Raw genomic sequence first — 27,404 nt, forward strand, 5'->3', positions numbered from 1 at the left:
AATGTGTTACAGTACGGTGTGGCTTCACGGCTACGTTCATTATTGGCCCATTCTTTTTTTAAACAGGTCGGTGTTTGAGCACTGCAGACGTGCAGTGTGACTGGCCAGCGTTACTGTGATACGATTCGCCGGCATGTCGTATCCGCCCGACAGGAGAAAGACGCATTGAACACTGAACGGAAACCTGTGGCCAAAAATGTCATCCGCCGAGGCAACGCCTGGTTGTGCACCACTTAGATCTATCTCTGTCACTGACAATCGTAGCAATCGGTAATGATCACTGAATAACAAATAATATTTCGAGGTATTCTGCCTACAGTCTGTCAGCCTGTGTAGTCACATGTGTTGCCGAAGATGTGGCCTTGTGCCGTTGTGTATAACTTCGACAGAGTGTAAAATCATTAGATGACATTTCTAGACACAGGTTCCTGCCTACAATTTGTTCCTCGAGACAAACTGTACAACCTCTCAAAGTTTGTCACTGTCGTTTTTTACCACCCTGTTTATGGAAATTTAAGAAATGTCAGTCCTATTAACGTTGTGCTCAGCAGTTTCTACATTATGTTATCAAATGTGAGCTCTGACATCTAACATAAATGTGAAGAAAAGAGGAAGAAAAAAGTTACAGCAGAAGCTTAGGAAATAAGATGAAAGGAAGGAAACTACACAAGGATGAAGAAAGAATGGCTAGTGCAGACTGTTACAGAAATATTGGTTCACTGTTGGACAGAAGGAAAACATGTGGGATTCCATCTACTAGTGACAAAGTTTGCATACCAATGAAAAATGTAATAAGGAAGCTGTCAGTTGTTGGATGTAAGGTCAACCAGTTATGCAAAACACCATTTTTTCCATGTTCCCAAAAGTGTTTCAGCACCTCTGTGCCATCATGAGTGGGTTTCTGTTTTATTTAGCCTTCACACTCGGTTTGCATGGTTTTTCAGGACCACTTGTGTATTATTTATTACAGGTAGCTTGTCATGTTTTTGTGTGGCAAGTTCTTTTTTCTCAGCATCATGGTGAGGTGTTGTGAAGCACACATAAACAGAACAAGTATTTTCACAAACTAAGGTTGTAAAAACACTTTGCACTTCTCCAACAACTACTACTACAGCGTGTTTTGGTGAAGTGCAAAGTGCTTTTGTGAAAATACATGTTCTGTGTATGTGTGCTTCACAACACCTTCACCATGATGCTGAGAGGACTTGTCTCACAAAAACATGACAAGCTACCTGTAATAAATAACTTGGAAAAAACAGTGTTTTGCATAACTGGCAGACCTTACATCCAACAATTTTAACTACAAACTCAGTAAACACAAGGAGCCGCAAATCCAAATAATGAAGCTTTCAGTGCTTGAACCTACCACAGCAACTGGGAGGTCTTATTCTGTATCACTGAAGGTGTCTGAAGAAATAAGTGGTCTTAACAATCACTGCTAGGATTAGGAAGTAACGTATCTCAAAAGTATGTTAATTGAAAATATTTATTTTCAAATTTTCAAGATAATAGAAATGTTCAGTTCAGTAATTTTTTGAGTTTTTGCATTTAATTCTGTACCTGAACTTCAATAATAATTGATTACATGTAGCCAACATCATACATTAATTAGGCAAAGTATGGAATTAGGGGCACGGTATTAGAATGGTTTAAGTCCTATCTAACCAACTGAAGACAAAGAGTGGTTATAACATCAGAGAGAGGAACTTATACTTCAAAATGGAATACTTCAAAATGGAAAACCATTTCACATGGAGTACCCCAAGGTTTTGTCTTAGATCCCATTCTGTTTTTGTTTTACATAAATGATCTGCCACTTAATATTGAGTGTCATTCAGTTTTATTTGCAGATGACACATCCTTAATCATTGAAAGTAACATTACAGATCAAATTCCACCGTCTGTATTAAATACTTTAGAAAACTTAGATAACTGGTTTGATTTCAATGGGTTAAAATTAAACATGAAAAAGACTCAGTTAATGCAATTTAAAACAAAACAAGCAAAATTAAATGATATTTAGGTCAGTCACAGAAACCAGGATTTGTAGGAAGCTAGCTGTGTGAAATTCCTAGGAATGCAACTAGATAAAAATCTATCATGGGGGTCACACATACAGTAGCTTGCAAATAAATTAAATAGCCTAGTATACGCAATGAGAATATTGTACAATACTACCAGTATGGGCATAAGAAAAGTAGTATATCACAGCTACTTTGAGTCAGTAATAAGGTATGGAATTGTATTTTGGGGTAACTCAAACCATATGTGTGGAATACTAAAACTTCAGAAAACCGTCGTTAGAAATATGCACAATGTAGGGTGAAGAAAATAAAGTCACCCACTCCTAAAAAATCTGAGTATACTAAGTGCTCCCTCACTATACATATATGAGCTGATTATCTTTGTAGACAGTAACCCTGATTTATTTGTAACAAATCATTTTCAGCATAATTAAAACACCAGAAATCAAAATAATTTTATGCTGCCCATCCACCATTTAAAACTTTATGCTCAAACTCCACATTATATAGTTATGATAATTTATAACAAAGTGAAAGGAAGAGAATTGCTCAGCATAAATTTAGAAACACTGAAAAAATCCTTATATGAGAAACTGGTGCAGAAATGTTACTATTCAGTAGAAGAATTCATAAATGACAACCTGAAAATTGGAGCAGGAGAGAGCAAGTACTTAGGACTGTTAATCTTAAAAGTTTGTTACTTTTGAAGAAAAATTATTAATTGCTTAACTAAGTAATTATTCAGTTATGTATATTATATTACTGGTATTGTAAACCAGTTTTTGTGTTTTGACAAGTCTCCTGTACTTTTAAGTCAATGGCTTGAAATTGTGTGTTATGAGACAATAAAGTTCTACTACAACTTAATTTATATTGGATCACTTCACTTCTTTGTATGTCAAAGCTTGTAATAGATCATTATAAGAACTTCAACCATTCAGTATGATGTGAAAACTTAAAACATGAGCAGCACTTTTTTTTTTTTTAATTGACTTACACAGCAGGTTCCAGTGTTCCATGATATCGTCTTCAGGTCCCTTGACCACTGTAAATTGGGGAGGAGGGGGGGGGGGGTGGAATGTAATCTCATGTACAGTCATAACAGGAGCCAATAATAAATAACAGCTGCCTGTAGATCTCTGTTTTACCAAACACTATGTCTTCCTTCCTCAACTGATGACTCAACGAAAGCATAGCATTGGGTAAACCAGAGATGTACAGACATAGGTTATTTAATATTGGCTCCTGTTATGACTGCACACGATATTACATTCCTCCCAATTTACAGTGGTCAAGGGGCCTGAAGGTGGTGTAATGGATACTGAAACAGATTGCATTACAAAATTAAGTGGAAAAAAGATGCCTGCAGGTGTTTTTAAGTTTTCATTTCACATTTGAGAGATGGCGAGAATGAAGATATCTCAATAGCAAACAAAGTTTAATTCTCCTCTGGTGTTTAGATAAGACACAGGTTACATCTGTATCTACACAGATACTCCGCTAGCCGCCATACAGTGTGTTGCGGAGAGAACCCCGTGTCAGTACTTGTCATTTCCTTTCCTGTTCCACTCACAAATAGAGTGAGGGAAAAACGACTGTCTATAAGCCTCTATATGAGTCCTAATTTCTCGTATTTTATCTTCACAGTCCTTACGCGCAATATATATTGGCAGCAGTAGAATCGTTCGGCAGTCAGCTTCAAATGTCGGTTCTCTAAATTTTCTCAGTAGTGGTTCTTGAAAAGAACATTGCATTCCCTCCAGGGATTCCCATTTGAGTTCTCGAAGCATCTCTGTAACACTCATGTATTGTTGGAACCTACCGGTAGCAAATCTGGCTGCACGCCTCTGAATTGCTTCAGTGTCTTCCTTCAATTTGACCTGATACAGATCCAGAACACTCGAGCAGTACTCAAGAATAGGTTGCACTAGTGTCCTAAATGCAGTCTCCTTTACAGGTGAACCACTCCTTCCTAAAATTCTCTCAATAAACCAAAGTCCACCATTCATCTTCCTTATCGCAGTTCTTAATGCTCGTTCCCCTTATTTCGCATTGCAACATTGCACCCAGATATTTAAATGATTTGACTGTATCAAGCAGGATGCTAGTAATACTGTATCCAAACATTACAGGTTTGATATTCCTACTCATCTGTATTAACTTATATTTTTTCCACATTTTTGGCTATCTGCCATTCATCAAACCAACTGGAAATTTTGTCTTAAGTCACCTTGTACCGTCATAGTCACTCAACTTTGACACCTTACCACACACCACGGCATCATCAGCAAACAACCATAGACTACTGGCCACCCCGTCTGCCGAATCATTTATGTATATACACTACTGGCCATTAAAGTTGCTACACCAAGAAGAAATGGAGATGATAAATGGGTATTCATTGGACAAATATATTATACTAGAACTGACGTGATTACATTTTCACTCAATTTGGGTGCATAGATCCCGAGAAATCAGTAGCCAGAACAACCACCTCTGACCATGATACGCCTGGGCATTGAGTCAAACAGAGCTTGGATGGCATGTACAGGTACAACTGCCCATGCAGCTTCAACACGATACCACAGTTCGTCGAGAGTAGTGGCTGGCGTATTATGACGAGCCAGTTGCTTGGCCACCATTGACCTGACATTTTCAATTGGTGAGCGATCTAAAGAAAGTGCTGGCCAGGGCAGCAGTCGAACATTTTCTGTATCCAGAAAGACCCAAACAGGATCTGCAACATGTGGTCGTGCATTATCCTGCTGAAATGTAGGAATTCACAGGGATCGAATGAAGGGTAGGTCCACGGGTCGTAACACATCTGAAATGTAACGTACACTTTTCAAAGTGCCATCACTGCGACCGAGACGTGTAACCATCAGCACCCCATACCATCATGCCGGATGATGCGCCAGTATAGTGATGACGAATACACGCTTCCAATGTGCGTTCACCACTATGTCGCCAAACACGGATGCGACCACGTGTTGCTGTAAACAGAACCTGGATTCATCCGAAAATGACGTTTTGCCATTCATGCACCCAGGTTAGTCGTCGAGTACACCATCGCAGGCGCTCCTGTCTGTGATGTAGCGTCAAGGGTAACCGCAGCCACAGTCTCCTTACTGATAGTCCGTGCTGCTGCAAACGTTGTCGAACTGTTTGTGCAGATGGTTGTTGTCTTGCAAATGTCCCCATCTGTTGACTCAGGGATCGAGACGTGGCTGCACGATCCATTACAGCCGTGCGGATAAGATGCCTGTCATCTCGACTGCTAGTGATACGAGGCCATCGGGATCCAGCACGGTGTGCCGTATTACCCTCCTGAACCCACCGATTCCATATTCTGCTAAGAGTCATTGGATCTCGACTGACGAGAGCTGCAGTGTCGCGATAACGATAAACTGAAGTCGCGGTAGGCTACAATCTGACCTTTATCAAAGTCGGAAACATGATAGTACGCATTTCTCCTCCTTACACAAGGCATCACAACAACGTTTCACCAGGCAATGCCGGTCAGTTGCTGTTTGTGTATGAGAAATCGGTTGGAAACTTTCCTCATGTCAGCACATTGTAGGTGTCGCCACCGGCGCCAACCTTGTGTGAATGCTCTGAAAAGCTAATCATTTGCATATCACATCATCTTGTTCCTGTCAGTTAAATTTCGCGTCTGTAGCACGTCATCTTCGTGGTGTAGCAATTTTAATGGCCAGTAGTGTAGAAAACAACAGCGGTCCTGTCATGCTTGCCTGGGGCACTCCTAACGATGTCCTTGGTGTCGAGGCAACATAAGTCTGTTGTTAAGAAGTCTTCAAGCCACTTGCATATCTGTGAACTTATTCCATATGCTTGTACCTTTGTTAACAGCGTTCAGTGGAGCACTGTTTCAGGGTAGTTTGTTCCAGATTTTTACAGCTGAAATGCAGGAGGAAATGGAGAAAGATTTAGTGTCACACACAGGTGCAGCCAAGATGCTGAACATATCTACTGTGGTGTTGAAGCTGTCGAATGGTGATAGGTATTTCACAGGGGCAACAGCGTTGAAGCAAACAGACGTGTGAAAATTGTACAGCAAGGTGTGTAAGTGAATTTTAATGTGCCGGCCTCGGTGTTGCAGCATTTGTGGTGGTGGAGAGCCACGGGCAGAATGAGCCGCCGGTCCAGGTGGCTCACATCGACCGGTGCGTCAAGTTCGACAAGGAGCAGCAGCATGTGCACGACCTCATGGTCTGCTTCCACCACTGTCAGTGGAACTTCAGCCGAGACGTCTTTGTGCCCAGTGCGAACCTCGAGAATGACGGGTGAGTAGGCCCACTGAGTGGGAATATTTGGTCTGTGATGGGTGCCATTATGAGGGCTGCAACTGTTGATAAATACAAATAAAACATTTTCTGTGCGTCACTCATTTACTTTTCCCGTACACGTTCCGACAGTTCACACCGTCGTCTTCAGGTGGAGGATTGTTTTATTTGCACGCTGGTGTTGGCGAAGAGTGCAGGTGTCTTTTCACAGTAGCAGACCAGGGGCAGTGTAGATCTTTTGCTAAAGATAAATGTTGTTTATTTAGAATAGGCACTTTAGAGATTAAGAAACATTAGTTTCTGATAGTGAACTGTACTTACAGGCACAGTAGAGTTGTTCAGTCTGCATACTGTTGCCAGATGTACTTCCTCTTCACTGCACATTACTTTTACACTGTCACTTCAGAGATGCTGTAGATGTTGCGGATATGTTTGTTTACATTGGCTGCAGAGATAAAAGATTAAATGGTTTCTACACAAGTATGTTTTTCTTTTTTGAACAAATATGAATGGACTGCACCAGAATTTTGACATGTGCACAATTCAGTTATTTTCTGGTGCAGACCATTCATATTTTTTTAAACAAATAAAAACATATTTATATTAAAAACAAAGATTCCATGACTTACCAAACGGGAAAGCACTGGTAGATAGGCACAATAAAAAAAAACACACAAACACACACACACAAAATTTCGAGCTTTCGCAACCCCTGGTTGCTTCGTCAGGAAAGTGGGAAGGAGAGGGAAAGATGAAAGGATGTGGGTTTTAAGGGAGAGGGTAAGGAGTCATTCCAAGTCATGGAATCTTTGTTTTTAATATAGTAAGTCATGGAATCTTTGTTTTTAATATAGTAAGTGATGGAATCTTTGTTTTTAATATATTTTTCCCATGTGAATGTTTCTTTCTATTTTATTTATTTCATGAAAAACATATTTATGTAGAAATCATTTAATCTTGCTGGCCGGAGTGGCGGAACGGTTCTAGGCACTTCAGTCTGGAACTGCGTGACCGCTACGGTCGCAGGTTCGAATCCGGCCTCGGGCATGGATGTGTGTGATGTCCTGAGGCTAGTTAAGTTTAAGTAGTTCTAAGTTCTAGGGGACTAATGACCTCAGATGTTAAGTCCCATAGTGCTCAGAGCCACTTGAACCATTTCATTTAATCTTTTATATCTATATCTAATGTAAAGAAACATATCTGTAACATGTACAACATCTTTGAAGTGACAGTGTAAGTGTAATGTGCAGTGGAGAGGACGTACGTCTGGCAACATATGCAGACTTTTAATGACTACTGTGCCTGTAATTTCAATTCACTGTCAGAAATTTATGTTTTTTAACCTGTAAAGTGCCTTTCCTAAATAAACAATTTTTTCATTACCAAAAGATGCAAACTATCCTATGCTGCCATTGGTCTGCACTCATCACTGACATCAGGCATGTAAATAAACAATTCTCCATCTGAAGACGATGGTGTGCACAGTCATAAAGGCAAAATAAAGAAGAGACTGATGCAGAAACTGTTTATTTGTAACAATCCCACTCTTTCCACTGTGAGGTACTGGATGGGTTAAACAAAAAGTTTCTAACGCTAGGCATGTTTTTTGGTTTAACTAAGTGCGTTTGATTGTGTTGATCACAAAGTATTGCTCCAGAAGTTGGACCATTACAGAATATGGGGAGTAGCTCACAATTGGTTCACGTCTTACTTTAGCAACAGACAGCAAAATTTTATAATTCACAGTGTTGAGAATGGCTGTGATGTGGGATCTGAGTTGGGTACAGTCAAGTGGGGGGTGCCCGAGGGATCAGTGTTGGGGCCACTTCTGTTACTTATTTGCATGAATGATATGCCCTCTAGTATTACGGGTAACTCTAAAATATTTCTGTTTGCTGATGACACTAGCTGGTAGTAAAGGATGTTGTGTGCAACGTTCACTTGGTTTCAAATAGTGCAGTTCATGACCTAAGTTCATGGGTTGTAGAAAATAAACTAATGCTAAATTACAGTAAGACTCAGTTTTTACAGTTTATAACACACAATTCAACAAAACCCAACATTATAATTTCACAGAATGGGCATATGATTAGTGAAACTGAACAGTTCAAATTTCTAGGTGTTCAGATAGATAGCAAACAGTTGTGGAAAGCTCACATTCAGGATCTCGTTCAAAGACTTAATGCTGCCATTTTTATTATTCGAACGGTATCTGAAGTGAGTGATCGTTCAATACGAAAATTAGTCTACTTTGCTTATTTTCATTCACTTACGTCATATGGCATTACATGTTGGGGTAACTCTCCCCATTCTCAAATGATATTTTTAGCTCAGAAACGAGCGGTTCGGGCAATAAATGGTGTAAGTCAACGAACCTCTTGTTGACTCCTGTTCACTAGTCTGGGTATTTTGACATTGGCCTCTCAATATGTATATGCCTTAGAGTCATTCCTTGTCAACAATATTAGCTTATTCCCAAGAATAAGCAGCTTTCACTCAGTTAATACTCGGATGAAATCAAACCTGCATTTGGATCGGACTTCCTTATCTCTTGTGCGGAAAGGTGTATGGTATACTGCTGCATCCATTTCCAATAAGCTACTACTAGAATCAAAAAATCTTAGCAGTAATCCATGTGCTTTCAAATTGAAACTGAAGAGTTTCCTCAAGGGTCATTCCTTCTATTCTGTCAAGGAGTTCCTTGAAAAATGAAGCTGATTCTTGTTGAATTGTGGATTACGTTTACTTAAACTTGTGGCTTGACTTTTTTCAGGTTCATAAACATTTTATTTTTATCTGTTATTACTTTTATGTTGTAATTTCATGTACTGACACGTTCCATGGCCTTGGAGGTTTGCTCCTCAATTTGGTCCTACGGAACTCGAGGTGTAAATAAAATTAAACAAAAAACAATACTATCAAAAGCTGTCCAAAACATGTTTCGAACATTTCTTTTTTTCTGAATGTTGGTATTTAATACACGTGTTGGTGCACAGCTGACCGTCAGAAATACAGCAACTGGGAACATAGCAAGTAGCGAAATTTAACTTTTCATGCACGTATTGTTTGGTAGGAAGAATACAGTATTAAACTTGGAGGCAGTTTAAGGGTGTACAGGGTGTGAAATTTTGTTCACAGAGCTGCCATGGATGACAAGTGAAAGTATGTAATTCTGTACTGGTTCCAATGTGAGCCAAAATCCAGCAGTCATACTGTGTGGCGAGTGCTGGCCTCCCAGTCTCTCTGCAAAATTAGACGAGAGGTTTTCAGTGGGTGAGAGATCTGGAGAATGAGGTTGCTATAGCAGCAAACAAACACCCTGTTCTAGCAGAAGTGTACCATAGGTCTTTGGTGGAGCAAAGTGTTCCCGACAATTGGAAAAAAGCACGGGTCATTCCCGTTTCCGAGAAGGGTCGTCAAACTGGTACACAAACTACAGGCCCGTATTTCTGACATCGGTCAGCCGTAGAATTTTGGTAGACGCTTTATGCTCACCTTTTATGACATTTCTGGATACCGAGGAGCTCGTCTGTAGGAATCGACACAGGGTCCAAAAACGGTGGTCGTGTGAAAACTGGCTCTCTCTGTTCGCCCGTGAGGACCGGAAAGCAGTAGATACTGTTCTGTGACTTTCAAAAGCCATGAGATGCAGTTCTGCATTGTTTACAAACGAACAAATTGTAAGCGTATGGAATATCGGACCAAAAGTGTGATTGGATAGAAGAGTTTCTAGCAGTGTCTTCAGGCGTGAAACACTCCAGGTGTATCCAAAGGGACTGTTGTAAGTCCATTACATTTCACAATATACGCAGTGATTCTTATTAATGTTTAAAAAACCCTGAAGCAAAGTAGATGATGCTGAGACAAATAATTTAATATAAGACACACAGGGCTGCAAATGTCGGGAAATAACCCCAAAAGTGGATGATGAATGTGTGCCATCACCAGATGACCTACCTTGCCACACATGCAGCGGTGGAGCCTATTGTCTGTCACATCTGACTGTCCCAACCCGAGTCAAATATTCACGTTGGTGTGGACCCGGGCCTACACGCTTGAACCCTACGGTACTAAAGTTCGAGTCTTGCAACTAGCAGGCAGTATTTCTTTGCATTGCATTAGACAATCGTGTGTTTACATTGACAAAATATTCATTATTTTGTTTGCCAGCCTTGCTGTCTTGGCTGGTTAATTGTAAAGTACAGGACAATCAAACCTAATCATACTGTGTGAGCAGTAAATAAATATAAGCTTTCAAATCGCATTTGTACCAGTAAATAGCCTACATCTTCTTTATTGCCTAAAGTCTTTACACAAGAAAAGAATACACAAAAGGAAAGAAACACAATAAGGACAGCTTCTGATTGGTTACGATGAGAACAATAATATTGCAACTTCTACCTCAGACCACATTTATAGAAGGTGTTTGAGAACAGTTTCCTACTGGAGCAGTAGTATCAGAAATTGAGTCCACCCTGATGCAAAACACCTTGTTATTCGTTTATTGTTTTATTATCCCAAACTAGTTTCGGTGACAAATATTACCATCACCAGTGGGGTTTTTTAATCTAAAACATGCAGAGAATAGCATGGTTTTGTACAAACACAGTAAAACATTACTACATTTTTACAATTTGCCTTTTGAAATATAGTTTTCTATTGATACTTTCATACTACCTTATTTATTGTATGTTACAGCATGTTTTAAGCAATTATTGGTGCTGTATGCTTAAAACATGCTGTAACATACAATAAATAAGGTAGTATGAAAGTATCAGTAGAAAACTATATTTCAGAAGACGAATTGTAAAAACGTAATAATGTTTACCTGTGTTTGTACAACCATGCCATTCTCTGCATGTTTTATATATATAAAAAAAAACACTGATGATGGTGCTATTTGTCGCTGAAACTAGTTTGGGATAATAAAGCAATAAACGAATAACAAGACTCAATTTCTGATGTTATTGTTTTTCTATGCAAACACGGACCAAATGGAAGAGTTCCAAGATAATATTATTGTCTACTGGTGTGTTGGTTAGCACTGACACCTAACAGTGAGGGTAAGATCAGCAAGCCCGATCTCTCCACGTGTAGCGAGGTACATCCTATGGTTATGTCACTCTGCAACATTTGTCATCTGCTTTTGGGGTATTTCCCGACATTTGCAGCCCCACGTGTCTTATTTTAAATAACTTGTCTCAGTGTCATCTACTTCACTTTGGGGCTTTTTAAACATTAATAAGAATGATCTTGTACGTAAATCCCATAGCACACATTATCAGAAGTTCTTTGAGGCTTTTCATGCATGAGGCTACTGTAAACAAAGAAACAGCATTGCTAAAAACTCATACCAAACTGCATGAAGACCTGAAAAGGAGCAAGGCTAGTGGTAACAAATGTAACATATTGTGTATAAGTAGACAGACAGACACATTATTGTACAATTACATTATAGCAGAACAATCAGTGGAGGCAGTTACTTCTTTAAAATACAGGGGGACAATTATTAAACTATATGAAAAAAAATTAAATTAGTTACGAACTACTGCATGCACACACTTTATACAACATGTAAACGTCACTACAGGTATTCGGGCTTAGGTTATGACATGTTCGATATGCCTCCCACCATTGGCAATGATGTGGCATAGACGAATAGCAAAATTCTGCACAACCCGCTGAAGTGTCAGAACATTGATTCTGTCGGTGACCTCCTGAATGGCTGTTTTCAGCTCGGCAATGGTTTTGGGGTTATTGCTATACACCTTACCTTTAATATAGTCCCTCAAAAGGAGTCGCGCGTGTTCAGACCCGGAGAATGTGGCGGCCGATCGAGGCCCGTTCCAGTGGCCTCTGGGTATCTCAGAGCCAGAATGCGGTCTCCAAAGCACATCAAACACTCTCTCTTGCACAAACCACATCTTGTCAAAATCAGGGTCACTTTGTATAGTGGGGATGAAATCATATTCCAAAACCTTCGTGTACCGTTTGGTAGTCACTGTGCCATCAAGGAATATCGCACCAGTTATTCTGTGACTGGATATTGCACACCACACAGGCACCGTTGAGGGTGAAGAGACTTCTCGATCATGAAATGCGGATTCTCAGTCCCCCAAATGCACCAGTTGTGCTTATTGACGAACACATTCAAATGAAAGTGGGCACCTTCGCTAAACCAAACTATACAGCGCATACTAACACACATCGTGCCCCGTGGCCAGTGGAGTTTGAATGTCGTAATGCAAACCGTTCAGAAGTTACAACAATTTTATAGCATATAGTTCAAAAATTGCCATCCCATCTCAGGGAGTATGCGTATGGAGTGATTTGAAGTAGAACAACCGCATAAAACTAATTACAGGAAAGGTAGATGCCAGTTAGAGATTCATTGAAAGAATTTTCTGGAAATACAGTCCATCAATGAAGGAGGTAGCGTACAAAAACCTCATTTGACCAGTACTTGAATATTGCTCACCAGTATGAGATCTACACGAGATAGGATTGATGGAGGAAATGGCGAAGATCCAGAGAACAGCAGAACATTTTGTTACAGGCACTGTTCATGAGCTAGAAAGTGTCACAGAGATGGTCAGTTGCAGTGGCATATGCTGCAAGAGAGGCATTCAGCACCACAGTTTGGTTTACTGTTAATATTCCGAGAGCGTGTATTCCCAGTCGACAAATACATTGTGTGAAAAGACGGGAAAAAAAGACGGGAAAAATAAAATAAATTAGAGACATTCGAGCGCACACAGCAATCAATCTTCCCGTGAACTATTTGTAGCTGAAACAGGATTGGAGGGGGGGGGGGGGGGGGGGGGGGGCGAAGGTGGTACATAGGGCACTCTCCACCACACACTGCAAGGTGGCTTGTAGAGTATTGTTGTGGGTGTAGACATATCGAGGTGTATCGGGACAGTGCGGGTGTCGTGATCTCACGTTATCTCGTCCAAAGATAAAATTACAGTTATCTCGAAGGTAGGGCACGGCAGATGGCCTCAGTGTCAGAAATGTAATCCGTGCTCTCCTACTTACTGGCTGTGCGAACCGGAGACCATTGTGTCGCGTGCCCGGTGGTGTCCCGCACTGCCACTCCAGGTGCCGGGCCCATTCTGTGGTGACAAATGCAGTCGAATAACGTTCTTTTGTCCTCGCAGCCTCCGCATACTCGTACAACCCTCGTGATGCTGCACACGAAGCCAGGACTCGACTGGAAGGGTGACGTGCTACCACTCCCACGTGCAGCTCTGTTGTCGGGCACACCACTGTCAGGGCACCTCTATCCATTGTCCCGTTAACTGAAGCCGTGACAGTGATTTCTGTACTGATGGTCCAGAGTAGGACTGTCGATATTTTTAAAAATATCGGGAATCCAGTATAGTGATATTTAAAAAATATCATTATTGGCTCTCGATATATTCTTCTCCTGGCAAATTATTACGAAATTTCTTCTATTTTCGGCCAGATTTATCAAGTAAGCCTGTAACTAAATATCCAATTTAGTGAAGGGAAATTCCCAATGCGCAGCCCTCAAGATACCTTGCTTCAAGATTTCTTCTTCTTCTTCTTTATTTTGTAGGGTTGATTTAAGTATACCATACAAAACACACACTTTTCTGTATGATCATTTACCACTCTGAATATCATGATCAACTTTATGTAAAAGTTCTGGATCATAATTACATCATACTGTAGCACCTTTCCTGCTCTTATACATTCTCGGCATTGTCCGAAATCACCCCACACAGTACACAGTTTTACAAAAACCATCGTTATTTTATAACCTTGCACGAGAAACTTGGCAAACTTGCACAGAAATTGACTCAATGCTGTTAGCTACTGAGCATGTCAACAATTACGGTTACAATACCTTCCCACTCGGCGCAACAATGGATGGTTTCCACTTTACGATAATGCATGGATTTTTAACAATGAGACTGTTCGTCAATTATTCACCTAGGAAAACAATTGACGCAAAATAAAAGTTGCGGAAAGCAATAAATGCAGTCTTCCGCTTAAAATAAATGGCTCACGGACGTTAAAGTAAGTAACTCTTTGTTTCTATGCAGTGGCAAAGAGCAAATAAGCCGTACTGTCCGAATTCGCCCCGGTCTCTGAAATCACCCCGTATGACGGTATGAGATGAACATCAACAAAAACAAAATGAGGATAATGGAAGGTAGTCGAATTAAATCAGGTGATGCTGAGTGAATGAGATTAGGAAATGAGAGACTTAAAGGAGTTTTGCTACTTGGGGAGCAAAATAACTGATGATGGTCAAAGTAGAGAGGGTATAAAATGTAGACTGGCAATGGCAAACAAAGCGTTTCTGAAGAAGAGAAATTTGTTAACATCAAGTATAGATATAAGTGTCAGGAAGTCTTTTCTGAAAGTGTTTGTATGGAGTGTACCCATGCGTGGAAGAGAAACGTGGACAATAAATAGTTTAGACAAGAAGAAGATAGAAGCTTTTGAAATGTGGTGCTACAGAAGAATGCCGAAGATTAGATGGCTAAATCATCTAACTAATGAGGAGGTATTGAATAGAATAGGGGAGAAGAGGAGTTTGTGGCACAACTTGACTAGAAGAAGGGATCGGTTGCTAGGACATGTTTTGAGGCATCAAGAGATCATCAGTTTAGTATTGGAGGGCAGTGTGGAGGGTAAAAATCGTAGAGGGAGACCAAGAGGTGAATATGCTAAAAAGATTCAGAAGGATGTAGAGTGCAGCGGTTACTTGGAGATGAAAAAGCTTGCACAGGATAGAGTAGCATGGAGAACTGCATCAAACCAGTCTCTGGACTGAAGACCACAACAAAGACATATTTGGGTACTGATTTATTAGTAGATATTCTGTAAATCTAGTAGCTAGGAGCCTGCCTACCCCCTCTTAGCAAGAATTGAAAGGATAACGGTGTACATTTATGCTTGGCGATAACCACTTTGCTGCCAGTGGTAACTACACTGACTAGTACGAAAAACACAACACTTCAGTTTCTTACAAAAACTGAAATTTATCACACTATTACGACACTAATCCCTATCTTATGATGTAATATTGTGGTACAGTCCCATCTAACTGTCGCACAATGAAAAAAGGAAGATAAATACCAATTTAACAAATTAAGGCAGAGATACAAACTTCAGGGATATTTTGGGTGAGCTCATTAAGGTAATGTATATCTGGTTTGATGTTATACATTCCACACTGTACTTCACAGATCTCAGAGACGATCTCGGAGACCTCTGTTCACATCTTCAAAAGCGTTTATTGCCACCTCTTGCACCAGTGACGGCATTTGACCTTTCGAGAATGCTCCTGATTAATGCTGTAATGTCCTGTTGATGAATCGTATCTGATTCTTCCAGGAGGGCATTCCATAAGTCCTGTAGGATCTCTGGATAGTGCCGACGAGCTCTTCTCCCCAACGGTCCTAAACATGCTCAGTAGGATTCAAATTAGGGCTGCAAGCAGGCCAACCTGTAGCATGAATCCCTGTTTCGTCCAAGAACTCTTGCACAATTCTCGCAACACGTGAGTGTGTGTTGTCATGCATTGGGGTAAAATTATCACCAGTAAAGGGAGCGAAAGGCGCAACATGCTCCAGAAGGATTTCCTCCACGTACCAATATGTGGTAAGGCTCGTATGCTCCACAAATACCAAATCCGTCCTTGCAGCTGTATTCGTTCCTGCCCACACGATCACGTGTCCTAGATGAGAATGTGCAGGGGGAATACCTTTCCCCTGGACGTTTCCAGACCCTCTCTCTTCCGTCAAGTGATGGGAGACCAAATTGCAATCATCGGTGAACAACACTTGATCCCGTTGTTGTCCTGTCCAGCCAAAATGTTCCCTTCTGAAACGTAGTTGAGCTGTGCAATGCTCTATCATCAGTTTCGGACCTGTAGCAGATCTTCTGGATGGAAATTTGGCTTCTTCCAATCTTCTTTGAACGGTTCTCTCACTAATTGGGTCTTCGAACCTGGTGGAGTCGATTTCGTGTGAGCTGACCGCTGTGGCTGAGTGGTTTTAGGCACTTCAGTCCGGAACTGCGCTGCTGCTACGGTCGCAAGTTGGAATCCTGCCTCGGACACGGATGTGTATGATGTCCTTAGGTTAGTTAGGTTTAAGTAGTTCTAAGTCTAGGAGACTGATGACCTCAGATGTTAAGTCCCATAGTGCTTACAGCCATTCGAACCGTTTTGCAATTTCGTGCTTCAGTAACAGTGGTGTGACGGTTGCAGAGAACTTGTAGTTGTAAGAAGTGGTCATCCGTCTCTGCTGTTACTCTTCTCAGGCCTGCTCCTGGTCTCCTTGCAAAGCCTCCAGTTTCTCTGTACCTTCACACGTTTCTGGAAATCGTGGAAGGTGTAGTCCTCAACACTTCTGCAATGTAATGCATGCTGCGGCCATCTTTCACCAAAGCAACAGTTTCCACAGCTTGTCCAGGGCTTAATGTCATGTGTACTCCAAAAGCTGATTACGATCACAGAAAAATCCTACAAACGTGTGACCGAAAAGGGAACAACTCAGGTACAGCAATAAGCCCTACAAGAGTGGGAAAACATTATTCGCTCACATTCAGAACTACCCCGACTCAAAAAATTGGTTGCAGTAATGGAAATGAGCGTTTGGCATCATTAGCCTCGGGGCCCCCATGCGGGGCATGTACGACCGCCTTGGTGCAGGTCTCATTACATTTGATGGCACACTGGGCGACCTGCACGCCAGATGGGAATGAAATGATGATGAAGGCAGCACAACGCCCAGTTCCTGAGCGGAGAAAATCCCCGACCCAGCGGAAAATCGAACCCGGGCCCGTAGGATGGCAATCCGACACGCTGACTGCTCAGGTACATCTACATCTACATTTACACTCCACAAGCCACTCAACGGTATGTGGCGGAGGGCACCTTAAGTGCCACTGTCATTACCTCTGTTTCCTGTTCCAGTCGCATACGGTTTGCGAGAAGAACGACTGCTGGAAAGCCCCTGTGCGCGCTCGAATCCCTCTAATTTTACATTCGTGATCTCCTCGGAGGTGTAAGTAGCGGGAAGCAATATATTCGATACCTCATCCAGAAATGCACCCTCTCGACACCTGGACAGCAAGCTACACCGCAATGCAGAGCGCCTCTCTTGCAGAGTCTGCCACTTGAGTTTGCTAAACATCTCCGTAACGCTATCACGCTTACCAAATAACCCTGTGACGAAACGCGCCGCTCTTCTTTGGATTTTCTCTATCTCCTCCGTCAACCCGACCTTGTACGGATCCCACACTGATGAGCAATACTCAAGTATAGGTCGAATGAGTGTTTTGTAAGCCACCTCCTTTGTTGATGGACTACATTTTCTAAGGATTCTCGCAATGAATCTCAACCTGGTACCTGCCTTACCAACAATTAATTTTATATGATCATTCCACTTCAAATCGTTCCGCACGCATACTCCCAGGTATTTTACAGAAGTAACTGCTACCAGTGTTTGTTCCACTATCATATAATCACACAATAAAGGATCCTTCTTTCTATGTATTCGCAATACATTACATTTGTCTATGTTAAGGGTCAGTTGCCACTCCCTGCACCAAGTGCCTATCCGCTGCAGATCTTCCTGCATTTCGCTGCAATTTTCTAATGCCGCAACTTCTCTGTATACTACAGCATCATCCGCGAAAAGCCGCACAGTATTTCCGACACTCTCTACTAGGTCATTTATATATATTGTGAAAAGCAATGGTCCCGTAACAATCCCCTGTGGCACGCCAGAGGTTACTTTAACGTTTGTAGATGTCTCTCCATTGAGAACAACATGCTGTGTTCTGTTTGTTAAATACTCTTCAATCCAGCCACACAGCTGGTCTGATATTCCGTAGGCTCTTACTTTGTTTATCAGGCGACAGTGTGGAACTGTATTGAATGCCTTCCGGAAGTCAAGGAAAATGGCATCTACCTGGGAGCCTGTATCTAATATTTTCTGGGTCTCTATCGGGGCAGACATTGGTTGCACTGCTACACTTTTATTAAATAGATAATTACTCACTGATTACATATCATTATTGGGTGTTGCATTTTCTGTGCTGGTCAGTGAACGTGTAAGAGCCACAATACAAGATGTCTGTCATTTGGTTTCATCACACGTTGGATTTGTCCGCTTCCTAGCATTTTCATTTCTGCTAGCTCCAGCAAACTAGCAGTTGTAATATCAAAATTGTGTGGTGAAGCTAAACTTCGCAGTTTGTGAGCAGCATCGAGTGCCGATTACATCAGGATTTCCCTTCTCACGTCTCCACCCACTGCAAAGATCAGTCTCGTCATTTAGATTTTTGTTCATCAGTTTCAGCAACTGTTTTTGAAGAATGCTCATAGTTCCATTAAAAAATTTTTTTTAACGCAGCTGGTGTTCTTCTTCTTCACATTGGAAATCTTGTTATTCCATTCACACCACCACCTCCCAGTGTGATCAGAGGTCTTCCTTTGTGTAATTTATAATTGCTTCACACTTCAAGGAGAAACATTGGACAGGATGAAAGCTCAAAAATTAGTAAGACTCCTTCACACAGTGAAAGTAAAATTATGTCCCTCTACAGTTTCAAAAGAATAACTTAAAATATTTTCCAAAAATTCTGAAATAATATAATACAAAATAAAAATCAGTTTAATAAGTCACAGCTGCAAAATACTAACGCGAATTCTTTACAGACGAATGGAAAAACTGGTAGAAGCCGACCTCGGGGAAGATCAGTTTGGATTCCGCAGAAATGTTGGAACACGTGAGGCAATACTGACCCTACGACTTATCTTAGAAAATAGATTAAGGAAAGGCAAACCTACATTTCTAGCATTTGTAGACATAGAGAAAGCTTTTGACAATGTTGACTGGAATCTCTCTTTCAAATTCTGAAGGTGGCAGGGGTAAAATACAGGGAGCAAAAGGCTATTTACAATTTGTACAGAAACCAGATGGCAGTTATAAGAGTCGAGGGGCACGAAAGGGAAGCAGTGGTTGGGAAGGGAGTGAGACAGGGTTGTAGCCTATCCCCAATGTTATTCAATCTGTATATTGAGCAAGCAGTAAAGGAAACAAAAGAAAAGTTCGGAGTAGGTATTAAAATCCGTGGAGAAGAAATAAAAACGTTGAGGTTCGCCGATGACATTGTAATTCTGTCAGAGACAGCAATGGACTAGGAAGAGCAGTTGAACGGAATGGACGGTGTCTTGAAAGGAGGATATAGGATGAACATCAACAAAAGCAAAACGAGGATAATGGAATGTAGTCGAATTAAGTCGGGTGATGCTGAGAGGGAATTAGATTAGGAAATGAGACACTTGAAGTAGTAAAGGAGTTTTGCTATTTGGGGAGCAAAGTAACTGATGATGGTCGAAGTAGAGAGGAATATAATGTAGACTGGCAATGGCAAGGAAAGCGTTTCTGAAGAAGAGAAATTTGTTAACATCAAGTATTGATTTAAGTGTCGGGAAATCTTCTCTGAAAGTATTTGTATGGACTGTAGCCATGTACAGAAGTGAAACATGGACAATAAATAGTTTGGACAAGAAGAGAATAGAAGCTTTCGAAATGTGGTGCTACAGAAGAATGCTGAAGATTAGATGGGTAGATGACATAACTAATGAGGAGGTATTGAATAGAATTGGGGAGATGAGGAGTTTGTGGCACAGGGAGATGAGGAGTTCGTGGCGCAACTTGACAAGAAGAAGGGACCGGTTGGTAGGACACGTTCTGAGACATCAAGAGATCATCAGTTTAGTATTGGATGGAAGTGCGGAGGGTAAAAATCGTAGAGAGAGACGAAGGCATGAATACACTTATCAGATTCAGTAGGATGTAGGTTGTAGTAGGTAGTGGGAGATGAAGAAACTTGCACAGGATAGAGTAGCATGGAGAGCTGCATCAAACCAGTCTCAGGACTGAAGACAACAACAACAACAACAACAACAACAAAATAAAAATATCGACACTCATTATTTCTGTTTTCATATCGATATATCAGGGAGAAAATATCACCGATATATATCGATATGTTTTGGAAAAAATATCGATATTCAATATTTTATCAACAGCCCTACTCCACAGTGTTCAAGATTTTGTTGCACTGCTTATGTGGAATTCTTTTCTTTCTACAAATACACTGATTCGAGATGTGTGGCACGGTCTTTACGATCCTCCACAGCTGAGAAGATACTGCACTGAGGCATGGTCTAATATGTACAGTCAGGATGCTTTCTGGTGAGAAAGTTGTTACTGTTTGATAGCTGGAACTACATTAGTGCTTGGAGCGGTTAGACAGCAGGCACTCACATGCGTCGTAGGGATATTGCTCATGCTTAATTATTTTCTACTTTAATTCACAAAATAGTTATGTTTTTGCATTCCATGTGTTATTAAATTACCAAGAGATGTGAATTATCATGAAATATATGTAAAAGAAACAAATCACACTGATTCAGCGATATAAGCCGTAACTAATTGGTGAGGAAATACTTTCGAATATGTGTATAATTTCAGCTAATTCTGCTGAAAGTGAGAGAATATAAAGACATATTTCACACACGAGAAGCATATATTTCTGTTGTTAATTGTTGTTACTTTCCTAGGTACTTTTTGTGACGCTAGGAAAAAATTTTATGTAGGCTAATGATTCACCCGTTCTCAGCATTGCTTCACAAGTGAATGTGTTGAAGATTCCTGATATTTGTGGCTCAAATTTAGCAACAATTGTGAAATTATCTTCTTCCTCTATTGGGAAATAGTTTTTTTTCTTTTGATGATTTATTATCAAGTGTGTATGGTTTTCTACATTCTATGGATCAGAGCGTGGAATGTCAGATCCCTTAATCGGGCAATGGTTAGGTTAAAGTTAGGTATAGATGGAATTAATGGCATTTCATGGCAGGAGGAACGACTTCTGGTCAGTGTATACAGGGTTATAAATACAAAATCAAATAGTTGTAATGCAGGAGTAGGTTTAATAATGAATAACAAAAATAGGAGCGCAGGTAAGCTACTATGAACAGCATAGCAAATGCATTATTGAAGCCAAGATAGACATGAAGCCCACGCCTACTACAGTAGTACAAGTTTATGTGCCAACTAACTCCGCAGATGACGAAGAGATTGAAAAAATGCTATGGTGAGATAAAAGAAATTATTCAGATAGTGAAGGGAGACAAAAATTTAATAGTCATGGGAGATGGGAATTCAATAGTAGGGAAAGGAAGAGAAGGAAAAGTAGTAGGTGAATATGGAATGGGGGTAAGGAATGAAAGAGGAAACCATTTGGTAAAATTTTGCACAGAGCATAACTTAATCATAGCTAACACTTGGTTTAAGAATTGTGAAAGAAGGTTGTATACATGAAAGAGGCCTGGAGACACTGGGAGGTTTCGGATAGATTATATAATGGTAAGACAGAGATTTAGGAACCAGGTCTTACATTTTAAGACATTTCTAGGGGCAGATGTGGTCTCTGACCATAATCTATTGGTTATGAACTGTAGATTAAAACTGAAGAAACTCCAAAAATGTGGGAATTTAAGGAGATGGGACCTGGATAAACTGAAAGAACCAGAGGTTGTACAGAGTTTCAGGGGGAGCATAAGGGAACAATTGACAGGAATGGGGGAAAGAAATACAGTAGAAGAAGAATGGGTAGCTCTGAGGGATGAAGTAGTGAAGGCAGCAGAGGATCGAGTAGGTAAAAAGATGGGGGCTAGTAGAAATCCTTGGGTAACAGAAGAAATATTGAATTTAATTGATGAAAGGAGAAAATATAAACATGCAGTAAATGAAGCAGTCAAAAAGGAATACAAACGTCTCAAAAATGAGATTGACAGGAAGTGCAAAATGGCCAAGCAGGGATGGCTAGCGGACAAATGCAAGGATGTAGGGGCATATATCACTAGGGGTGAGATAGATACTGCCTACGGGAAAATTAAAGAGACCTTCGAGAAAAGAGAATACTTGTATGAATATCAAGAGCTCAGATAGAAAACCAAGTCTAAGCAAAGCAGTGAAAGCAAAAAGGTGGAAGGATTATATAGAGGGTCTGTAAAAGAGTGATGTACTCGAGGGCAATATTATGGAAGTGGAAGAGGATGTAGGTGAAGATGAAATGGGAGATATGATGCTGCATGAAGACACAAAATTATTAAGGCTTTCGTGGCCACTTGTTGACAAACTGCCTATTGGCTTCTGTCTCGGGTTCTTCGGCCGACATTCATCTAATGATTTTTCTGACGTTTCACTAGCACGAGTGGCTGGCATTGTCAAAGCTTCACCCTCCATTGCCGGTGGTGAACTGGAGCCGAGCTCGCGGCCGCAGACTATATGTACCTGGCGCGCCATCGTCCGAGGGCTTCTCCGCGGTCATTTCCGGTGCGGTTCTCCACTTTCTACCTGCGACGGTTGTTCGCTGCAGTACGGGAAGCCAGGATCCGTTCACCGTAAGGCTTTCCTCTTTCTTGTTGAAACTGTTCGCGTGTTTTTGTATTTCCACAGCTTCTCTAAACAAGCGTGTGTGATAGTGCTTCTCTACAGCCAGAACTTCCGTGTCGGCGAATTTTATTTCGTGGTCGGTCTCATTCATTGCGTGCTCTGCCACGGCCGATTTCTCCACCTGCCCCAACCTGCAATGTCGCTTATGCTCTTTGATCCTGGTGTTAATGGGTCGTCCAGTCATTCCGACATAAACTTTTCCGCATGTGCATGGTATACGGTATATTCCCGACATTGCAAGTGGGTCTCTTTTCTCCTTCGACGATCTAAGACACTCTTTGATCTTCCTTGTCGGTTTGAAAATCGTCTTTACGCCATGTTTGCGCAATATACGTCCGATTCTGTCCATCACTCTGTGAATGTATGTCAGAAAGGCTGTACCCGACATTTCTTCTTCTGGTTCCTTACTTCGCCGAGTGTTTGGCTCTGTTACACTTCTAATGTAATTTGTGGAGTACCCATTGCTCCTCAGAACAGTTTCCAGGTGTTGCATTTCTCGTTTGAGGTGTTGCGCCTCACATATTCATCCTGCTCTCGTTACGAGCGTACTAATCGTGCCTCTTTTCTGGCTCGGGTGGTGGTTTGACAGTTTGTGCAGGTATCGGTCCGTGTGTGTCGGTTTTCGATACACGCTGTGTCGCCATGGGTAGTCCTCTCAGTCCAGTGGTGGCCAACTTCTTCATGGAACAATTCGAAGCACAAGCACTGGACTCGGCGACTTGCAAACCTAAGGTGTGATACAGGTACGTCGATGATACTTTCGTGGTGTGGAGCCATGGTGAAGAACAGCTCAGTGATTTCCTAAGGCACCTGAACAGCCTCCATGCCAACATAACATTTACCATGGAAGTAGAAAAAGACAAGAAACTGCCATTTCTAGATGTGCTGGTCACAGGGGACGGCGAAAATCTGGGACACAGCGTGTATCGAAAACCGACACACACGGACCGATACCTGCACAAACTGTCAAACCACCACCCGAGCCAGAAAAGAGGCATGATTAGTACGCTTGTAACGAGAGCAGGACGAATATGTGAGGCGCAACACCTCAAACGAGAAATGCAACACCTGGAAACTGTTCTGAGGAGCAATGGGTACTCCACAAGTTACATTAGAAGTGTAACAGAGCCAAACACTCGGCGAAGTAAGGAACCAGAAGAAGAAATGTCGTGTACGGCCTTTCTGCCAAACATTCCCAGAGTGACGGACAGAATCGGCCGTATATTGCGCAAACATGGCGTAAAGACGATTTTCAAACCGACAAGGAAGATCAAAGAGTGTCTTAGATCGGCGAAGGAGAAAAGAGACCCACTTGCAATGTCGGGAATATACCGTATACCATGCACATGCGGAAAAGTTTATGTCGGAATGACTGGACGATCCATTAACACCGGGATCAAAGAACATAAGCGACATTGCAGGTTGGGGCAGGTGGAGAAATCGGCTGTGGCAGAGCACGCACTGAATGAGACTGACCACGTAATAAAATTCGCGACACGGAAGTTCTGGCTGTAGAGAAGCACTATCACACGCGCTTGTTTAGAGAAGCTGTAGAAATACAAAAACACGCGAACAGTTTCAACAAGAAAGAGGAAAGCCTTAAAGGTAAACGGATCCTTGCTTCCCGTACTGCAGCGAACGACCGTCGCAGGTAGAAAGAGGAGAACCGCACCGGAAATGACCGCGGAAAAGCCCTCGGACGTTGGCGCGCCAGGTACATATAGTCTGCGGCCGCGAGCTCGGCTCCAGTTCACCACCGGCAATGGAGGGTGAAACTTTGACTATGCCAGCCACTCGTGCTGGCGAAACGTCAGAAAAATCATTAGATGAACGTCGGCCGAAGAACCCGAGACAGAAGCCAATAGGCAGTTTGTCACTGCATGAAGAATTTGACAGAGCACTGAAAGACCTATGTCAAAAAGAGGCCCCAGGAATAGACAACATTCCATTAGAACTACTGGCAGCCTTGGGAAAGCCATCCCTGACAAACTCTAATATCTGGTGAGTAAGATGTATGAGACAGGCGAAATACCCTCAGACTTCAAGAAAAATATAATAATTCAAATTCCAAAGAAAGCAGGTGTTGGCAGGTGTGAAAATTACTGAACTATCAGTTTAATAAGTCACGGCTGCCAAATACTGACACGAGGTCTTTACAGACAAAGGGAAAAACTGGTGGAAGCTGACCTTGGGGGGAGATCAGTTTGGATTCCGTAGAAATGTTGGAACATGTGAGGCAATACTGATCCTATGACTTATCTTATAAGATAGATTAAGGGAAGGCAAACTTACGTTTCTAACATTTGAGGACTTAAGAAATTCTTTTGACAATGTTGACTGGAATACTCTCAAACTCTGAAGGTGGCAATGGTCAAATGGAGGGAATGAAAGGCTTCTTACAATTTTACAGAAACCAGATGGCAGCTATAAGAGTCAAGGACATGAAAGGGAAGCAGTGGTTGGGAAGGGAGTGAGACAGGGTTGTAACGTATCCCTGATGTTATTCAGTCTGTATATTGAGCGAACTGTAAAGGAAACAAAAGAAAAATTTAGAGTAGGAATTAAAACCCATGGAGAAGAAATAAAAATTTTGAGGTTTGCCAATGGCATTGTAATTCTGTCAGAGACAGCAAAGGATGTGCAGAGCAGTTGAATGGAATGGACAGCATCTTCAAAGGAGGATAGTTTAGACAAGAAAGGGATAGAAGCTTTCAAAATGTGGTGCTACATAAGAATGCTGAAGATTAGATCGGTAGATCACGTAACTTATGACGAGGTACTGAATAGAATTGGAGAGAAGAGGAATTTGTGGCACAACCTGACTAGAAGCATGGATCGGCTGGTAGGACACGTTCTGAGGCATCAGGGGATCACCAAGTTAGTGTTGGAGGGCAGTGTGGAAGGTAAAAATTGTAGAGGGAGACCAAGAGATGAATACACTAAGCAGATTCAGAAGGATGTAGGGTACAGTAGTTACTTGGAGATGAAGAAGCTTGCACAGGATGGAGTAGGATGGAGAGCTGCATCAAACCAGTCTGAACTGAAGACCACAACAACAACAACATGGTTTTCCCTTATACTGCGGTTATGGTGGCTTATTTGGTAGTTTAAAAAATGTAGGTATTACATTCCGTATAGGTTTCCTATGGTCCACATTCACTGATTTGCGTGAAGTGTAGTGAACAAAATTCTGCTCTGTTGATTAGATACATGACGTCTTTCTGCTAAAGGCCTGGTGATCTGGTGTGTGCTAGCAATTCCTTGTTATGAAAGAAAAACATCATTATTCAGTAAATGTCTGTATTTTATAAAACACTCGTAAATAAAGTGTACCGTTCCATTTTGTACCGTCCAGGGTCCTTAGGAAACTCAATAATGGCAAATGTGGTGCTATTTTTTTAGTTATTGTCAATTTTTGTGGCACTACATACACCTCTTATTGTAAAAAAGTATGTTACAAATTAATATAAATGGTAGCACTCACAGTCATCCAATATCGTATTCAGAAGTACCGCCTGCTGGCCACTCGGAGTGGCACTATCGCTGTGTCGGGACTGAGTGTCGTGACTGGTATGTTAGACTGTTACCGAAGTGACAAAAGTCACGGGATAACAATGTGCACATTTAGAGATGGCAGTGGTATGACACACCCAAGATATAAAAGAGCAGTGCATTAGCGGAGCTGTCATTTGTACTCTTGTGATTCATATGAAAAGGTTTTTGATGTGATGATGGCCAGATGATGGAAATTAACAGACTTTGAATGTGGAATGACAGTTGGAGCTAGACGCATGGGACGTTCAGTTTCAGATATCATGTTGTTGTTGTCGTCTTCAGTCCTGAGACTGGTTTGATGCAGCTCTCCACGCTACTCTATCCTGTACAAGCTTCTTCATCTCCCCGTACTTACTGCAGCCTTCTGAATCTGCTTAGTGTATTCATCTCTTGGTCTCCCTCTACGATTTTTACCCTCCACGCTGCCCTCCAGTACTAAATTGGTGATCCCTTGATGCCTCAGAACATGTCCTACCAACCGATCCCTTCTTCTAGTCAAGTTGTGCCACAAACTCCTCTTCTCCCCAGTCCTATTCAATACCTCCCCATTAGTTATGTGATCTACCCATCTAATCTTCAGCATTCTTCTGTAGCACCACATTTCGAAAGCTTCTATTCTCTTCTTGCCCAAACTAGTTGTCGTCCATGTTTCACTTCCATACATGGCTACACTCCATACAAATACTTTCAGAAACGACTTCCTGACACTTGAATCTATACTCGATGTTAACAAATTTCTCTTCTTCAGAAATGCTTTCCTTGCCATTGCCAGTCTACATTTTATATCCTCTCTACTCCGACCATCATCAGTTATTTTGCTCCCCAAATAGCAAAACTCCTTTACTACTTTAAGTGTCTCATTTCCTAATCTCAGATATCATAAGGGAAGTCAATATTCTGAGAACCATAGTGTCAGGAGTGTGCTGAGAATACCAAATTTTAGGCATTACTTCTCACAACGCAGTGACCGACAGCCTTCACTTAGTGACCGAGAGCAGCGG

At 41.5% G+C, this 27,404-nt stretch overlaps 1 protein-coding gene across 1 annotated transcript in view; it reads left to right on the plus strand.

Moving 5' to 3' along the window:
* LOC126426485 (uncharacterized) overlaps nt 1-27,404 on the plus strand; it is a 92,407-nt gene that overhangs the window by 58,026 nt on the left and 6,977 nt on the right. The window contains exon 3 of the mRNA XM_050088395.1: nt 6,145-6,328. Coding sequence (XP_049944352.1) covers nt 6,145-6,328 — 184 coding nt within the window. The remainder of the gene's footprint in view (nt 1-6,144; nt 6,329-27,404) is intronic.

Source organism: Schistocerca serialis, chromosome 11 (genome assembly GCF_023864345.2).
Source record: "Schistocerca serialis cubense isolate TAMUIC-IGC-003099 chromosome 11, iqSchSeri2.2, whole genome shotgun sequence".
In the NCBI taxonomy this organism is placed as follows: domain Eukaryota; kingdom Metazoa; phylum Arthropoda; class Insecta; order Orthoptera; family Acrididae; genus Schistocerca; species Schistocerca serialis.